At 52.5% G+C, this 4,684-nt stretch overlaps 1 protein-coding gene across 1 annotated transcript in view; it reads right to left on the minus strand.

The window, feature by feature from the left end:
- Positions 1 to 241: 241 nt before the first annotated feature.
- CDK5RAP1 (CDK5 regulatory subunit associated protein 1) overlaps positions 242 to 4,684 on the minus strand; it is a 7,193-nt gene continuing 2,750 nt past the window's right edge. The window contains exons 4-12 of the mRNA XM_014307541.2: positions 4,355 to 4,565; positions 3,506 to 3,626; positions 2,928 to 3,158; positions 2,571 to 2,668; positions 2,404 to 2,459; positions 2,158 to 2,288; positions 1,137 to 1,286; positions 596 to 736; positions 242 to 472 (exon numbers count right to left, since the gene is read on the minus strand). Of these exons, the coding sequence (XP_014163016.1) occupies positions 392 to 472; positions 596 to 736; positions 1,137 to 1,286; positions 2,158 to 2,288; positions 2,404 to 2,459; positions 2,571 to 2,668; positions 2,928 to 3,158; positions 3,506 to 3,626; positions 4,355 to 4,560 (1,215 nt within the window). The 5' untranslated portion in view covers positions 4,561 to 4,565 and the 3' untranslated portion in view covers positions 242 to 391. The remainder of the gene's footprint in view (positions 473 to 595; positions 737 to 1,136; positions 1,287 to 2,157; positions 2,289 to 2,403; positions 2,460 to 2,570; positions 2,669 to 2,927; positions 3,159 to 3,505; positions 3,627 to 4,354; positions 4,566 to 4,684) is intronic.

A 4,684-nucleotide genomic window follows, 5' to 3' on the forward strand; every position in this document is an offset into this window, starting at 1 on the left:
GCAGCTCCTAAATTCAGCTGAGCTTGCAGGAAGGAACTGCTCTGCACATCCATCTCAGGCTGGGCTGTGCCAGAGGACATGATCACAGTCAGAGGACAGACCTGCAGCACTCTGAAGGTGGGACAAGCCTCAGGGCAAGTCAAAATACACAATCTCACAGTACCTGGATTTTGCAAGTTCACACACAGCTTCTACCCCTTTGAACCTGCACACACTATGACGGATAACTTGGCACCAAAGCAAAAATATATATGTATTTTATTATTTCATAAATAAATTTTAATATACATATATATCTTCCTGGTTCGACCGTATCTCTCCACCTGACCACACTTCCTTGTTTCTTCATGGAGAACACGTGCTGCTTCCATCCAGGGGCAGCAGGGATCCCTCAGTGAGAAGCAGCAGCACGGGACAGGGTGGTCCGATAGAGCGGAACTCCCCGCAGGGTCTGCGAGCTGGCAGAGGTTACCTGAAAGAAACAGCACAGGCCTTCAGGCACTGGGGAGGATCCATTCTAATTTTAGGCTCTTCTGGCAGCAGCTGCCCTAGAGAACAGCACTGTGCAAGGAATTGAGCACTGCAGGTAGGTCACCTTCACCATCACATAGTCCCCGGGCTGGGCTCTGCCTGGAGCCCCGGGCTCAGCAGCATCCTCCAGCTCGGCGTCGGGGAAGATCACCTTGATGTTGCCATCGTTCCTCCCACACAGCTCCGAGGCAGAGCGTTTGCTGGGCTGGAAAGAGGACAGGGAACATTACCTGCATGGCAATTGCTCTGATTCACTGCTGGGCTTTATTGCCTCAGGAATTAATTGAGCACTATTGATGGTATTAAACCCACATTAACCAAGCCCTGGAACAGAGCACTGTGTCCAGAGCTGCTGGGTGACACTCACACACCAAAGCACAAATTCTGTGCTTGGCCAGAGATGCATCCCTAACTGATCCCATTCCCTGTGCTCGGCTCAGTGCTCTGGCAAAGTCAGGCTGTCTGCTTAAGTGTGAAGAAACGGTCTTGGGAGTCCTGGGATTACAAGGGGAAAATGAGAAGGGAAGGCAGAAGTGGTGAGCACTGTGCACAGCCTCAGATCCAGTAAGAAAGGAGGAGGACAATTCCATTCCAGGCCCACTTACCCCTTCCACCAGCACCAGCTGGGCCTGTCCCACCAGTGCTGCGTTGGCCCTCGCAGCCTCCTCCCGGAAGGTGGCAATGAGCTGCTCCAGCCGCCGCTTCTTCACATCTGCGGGGACATCGTCCTGCAGCCGGTGATGCGCCCGTGTCTTCTGCACACACAGAGCCAGAGCAGCCCCTCAGCACCCAGCCTGAGCCCAGAGCCTTGTCTGACCCCAGCCAGCCCCACTGCTCTTCCAGCAACAGCTTCCCACATTCCAACAGCATTTCGGTTTGTATCACAAAGGAACTATTCCAGTGCCAGCCACGCCCTCGCGCTCCTCACATCCTTCTTCTCCACCTTTTAGGCAGAAGGTCTGATGCAGGGCACTGAGTATCAGTGGTTGTGAAACAGTTTTGCAGCTCCTGTGTGGGATGTGCCTGTGCCTGTCTGTCCATAGACAGGCAACAGATTCTACTACTTCTAATCTATGTACTGAATGGTGATCCAAATCCCTTTGTTTCCTTAAATTTCCCAACCTTCTGTCCTCTTCCCCAACAGAACCATACACTCTGGAGAGCATTCTAATGGAGACTTACCAACTACCCATTCTTCTCATGGAAATACCTTCTCAAAAATTCACCACTTCCCTCCAGACTTGACTGACAGACCTTCATAGCTGGGCTCCAGCCCAGCTCCATCAGCACATTCCTCATCAGCAAATAATGTATTTGCAGCCTCTGCAGACACAGTTACTTCCCTGCAATGACCCTGGAGCATCTGCAGAGCCAGGTCACTGAGCAGTTACCAACACTGACACTCCTACAGGGAAGCTGGAAGCCTCCCAGGCACAACAACAGCCCTTGCAGAACCACATACCCTAAAAGTGCTACCTGGGACAAATGACATCTACCAGTATACCAAGTCTTTGGGTATGACTTTCATCAGCTTTTTAAAAAATGTGTTATTGTGAGAAAGAGTACTGAGGAGTTTAGGGGACACAGCCAGAGATAACAGCCTTCTCCACCAGGGCATGCACTCACCTGTCTCATGCTGTAGGCAAACAGGAAGCCGACATTGTAGCGGACTTCCTGCAGCAAGGACACCGTCTGCAGGTGATCCTCCTCTGTCTCCCCACAGAACCCAGCAATGAAATCACTGCTCAGGCTCACTCCTGTAACAGACACACAGCTGTACACTTCCCTCATGGAAGACAGGAACACTGCACTCAGGAAAGGACAGTGAGATGCAGCCATGCCGAGTTCAGACCAAGCCAAAGCAACACGTACCTGGAATAGAGTCACGCACGTGATGCACAAGCTCTAAATATGCTTCTCTTGTGTATCTGCAATGAACAGCACATGGATTTGCTAACTGGAAACCCACAACATCAGTGAGGAGAAACCAGCAGGCAATCAAAGGGCAGGACACAAGGGCTCCTCATGGGGTGACCCACCCTCGCCGCATGGCCTCCAGGACTCGTGTGCTCCCACTCTGGGCTGGGAGGTGCAGCTGTTTGCAGATGTTGTGTCGCTCCTGGATGAGCTGCAGGACCTGTGGTAAGTGATCAGGGGATGTCTCAGACAGCTTAACTGTACCTGGGTGCCAAGGGAAGAGTCTTCCCTGGTTAAAAGCCAGCAAACTGCAAACCCACCAGCTTTAGCCTCAACATCCAACTCCCAGGAGCTGCTGTTCCCAGCTTGGGAACCTACATTCTCTTTGTTTGGGAAATTAAACAAAGGGCAGCACATCCCATACCTCACATTTCAGAGCTACCTTGCTGCCTCCAAGCAGAGGCCAATTTTACACTTGCCTCATCAGGAAAATCCTTGGGGTGTGGAGAGGTGAAACGGATCCTCATTTCTGGATCAATCCTAGAGACCTGGTCCAGCAGGTGCGAGAAGCGCAAACCTCCCGCTTTGGCTTTGTAGACTGTGCTAAAGCCACGGCTGAGGCCAGGGGCAGCCACTGACTGAAATTGCACTTCAGACAGGTCTCGAAAGCTGTTGACATTCTGACCCAAGAGTGTCACTTCTTTCACTCCCTACAAAATAAACAGAGAGGAAGAAATATAACCTGGTGAGGATGGCTGAGCTGCAAGGGCAGCCATGGTTTTACTCTAAGGAGTTTCCAACAGAAGCCCTCCCATCCCTGTCTGTCATGGAGTATTGCAAGGGGAATCCAAAAGCCACTGGTGGAACCCCACCACAACTTCATCTCTGCAGATAAAGGCAGTGACGCCGCATACAAGTACCACTGAAAACACCAGCAACTACCCTTCCTCCCATGGCTTGGGACAGGCACTGGTTGCAAGTACCACTGAAAACACTGTTACCAGGAACCACCCTTCCTCCCATGGCTTGGGACAGGCAGGAGGAGGCTCTGTCTCACCTGATCTGAGAGCATCCTCACTTCCTGCAGGATGGAGGCGATGGGGCGGCTCCTTTCCCGGCCTCGGGTGAAGGGCACGATGCAGTAACTGCACATGTTGTCACAGCCCCGCATGATGGACCTGCCCAGAGGTAAAGCACAGGTCACCTCCCTCCTGCAGAACCATCCACACTGCATCCTGCCCAGATGAGTCCAGAACTGCTGCCTGCAGCCAGCTCCACACACAGACCAGCCACAGTGGATTCAGCTTGCCCTGAGCTAACACCTCCTGATTTTTCATGCACAATTTCAAGAAAGCTGGAAAGAGCTAATGAGGCACAGACTGCCACTGCAGCCTGGCAATGATCAAAGATCCTTCTACATCCCACTCCTGCAGAGTGACACTGTCCTTCCATACACTACAGCCACACTGAGCAGAGTCTGATTTCACATCTGACAATGCTACCACCAAAACTAAGCAATCAGAAGTTACAATGAGTGGAGCATTAGAAGAAGGAATAGCAGAACCTGGGGCAGGGCACCACAGAAGGCAGGGGATGAGTTAGGCATGGACTTCAGGAAGGGACAGTGGCACAGAAATCACTCAATGCAGCATCAGGCTAAGAGTCAGCATTCCCAAAGGAGAGGGAGAGAAGGCCACAACAGCCAGAGCTCAGGGCATGCTCTCCAGGGCTCAGTCACACAGCAAAGCAACAGCAAAAACATACATACACACACACACACACACTCTGGGAGACTCAGTGCAGCCAGGCACTGCATCTCCTGGGCAGCTGCTGTCACTGACACATCTACTCTGCACAGATATTCAAACCGGAGCCAGGGAAACAAGCACTGGGAAAAGGTACTCACACAAATGCTGTTGTGCCACCTGCACTAGTCTGGACAGGCAGAATGTCAGCATAGGTCTCATCTAGGGACAGCAGGACGTTGGCAGCTTGCTGGCCAGACTCTGCTGCTGCCAGCAGCCGGGGAAGATCACGGTAGGCATCAGGGCCTGCCACGACATCGACCAGCTTCTCCCTGTGCAGAATCTCCTCCTTAAGCCTCTCGGCCATGCATCCTGCCACCAAAGGAAAAGGCTCCTCGTGAGGCAGTGCCTGCCCTCTATTACTCTCCCGCAGCCCTTCCAGCTGCTTTCACCCCAGACCAAGGCGGCTGCTGCCCGTGGGACTCAGGCCA

The sequence above is a fragment of the Geospiza fortis genome, unplaced genomic scaffold, assembly GCF_000277835.1.
Source record: "Geospiza fortis unplaced genomic scaffold, GeoFor_1.0 scaffold188, whole genome shotgun sequence".
Taxonomy (NCBI): Eukaryota; Metazoa; Chordata; class Aves; order Passeriformes; family Thraupidae; genus Geospiza; species Geospiza fortis.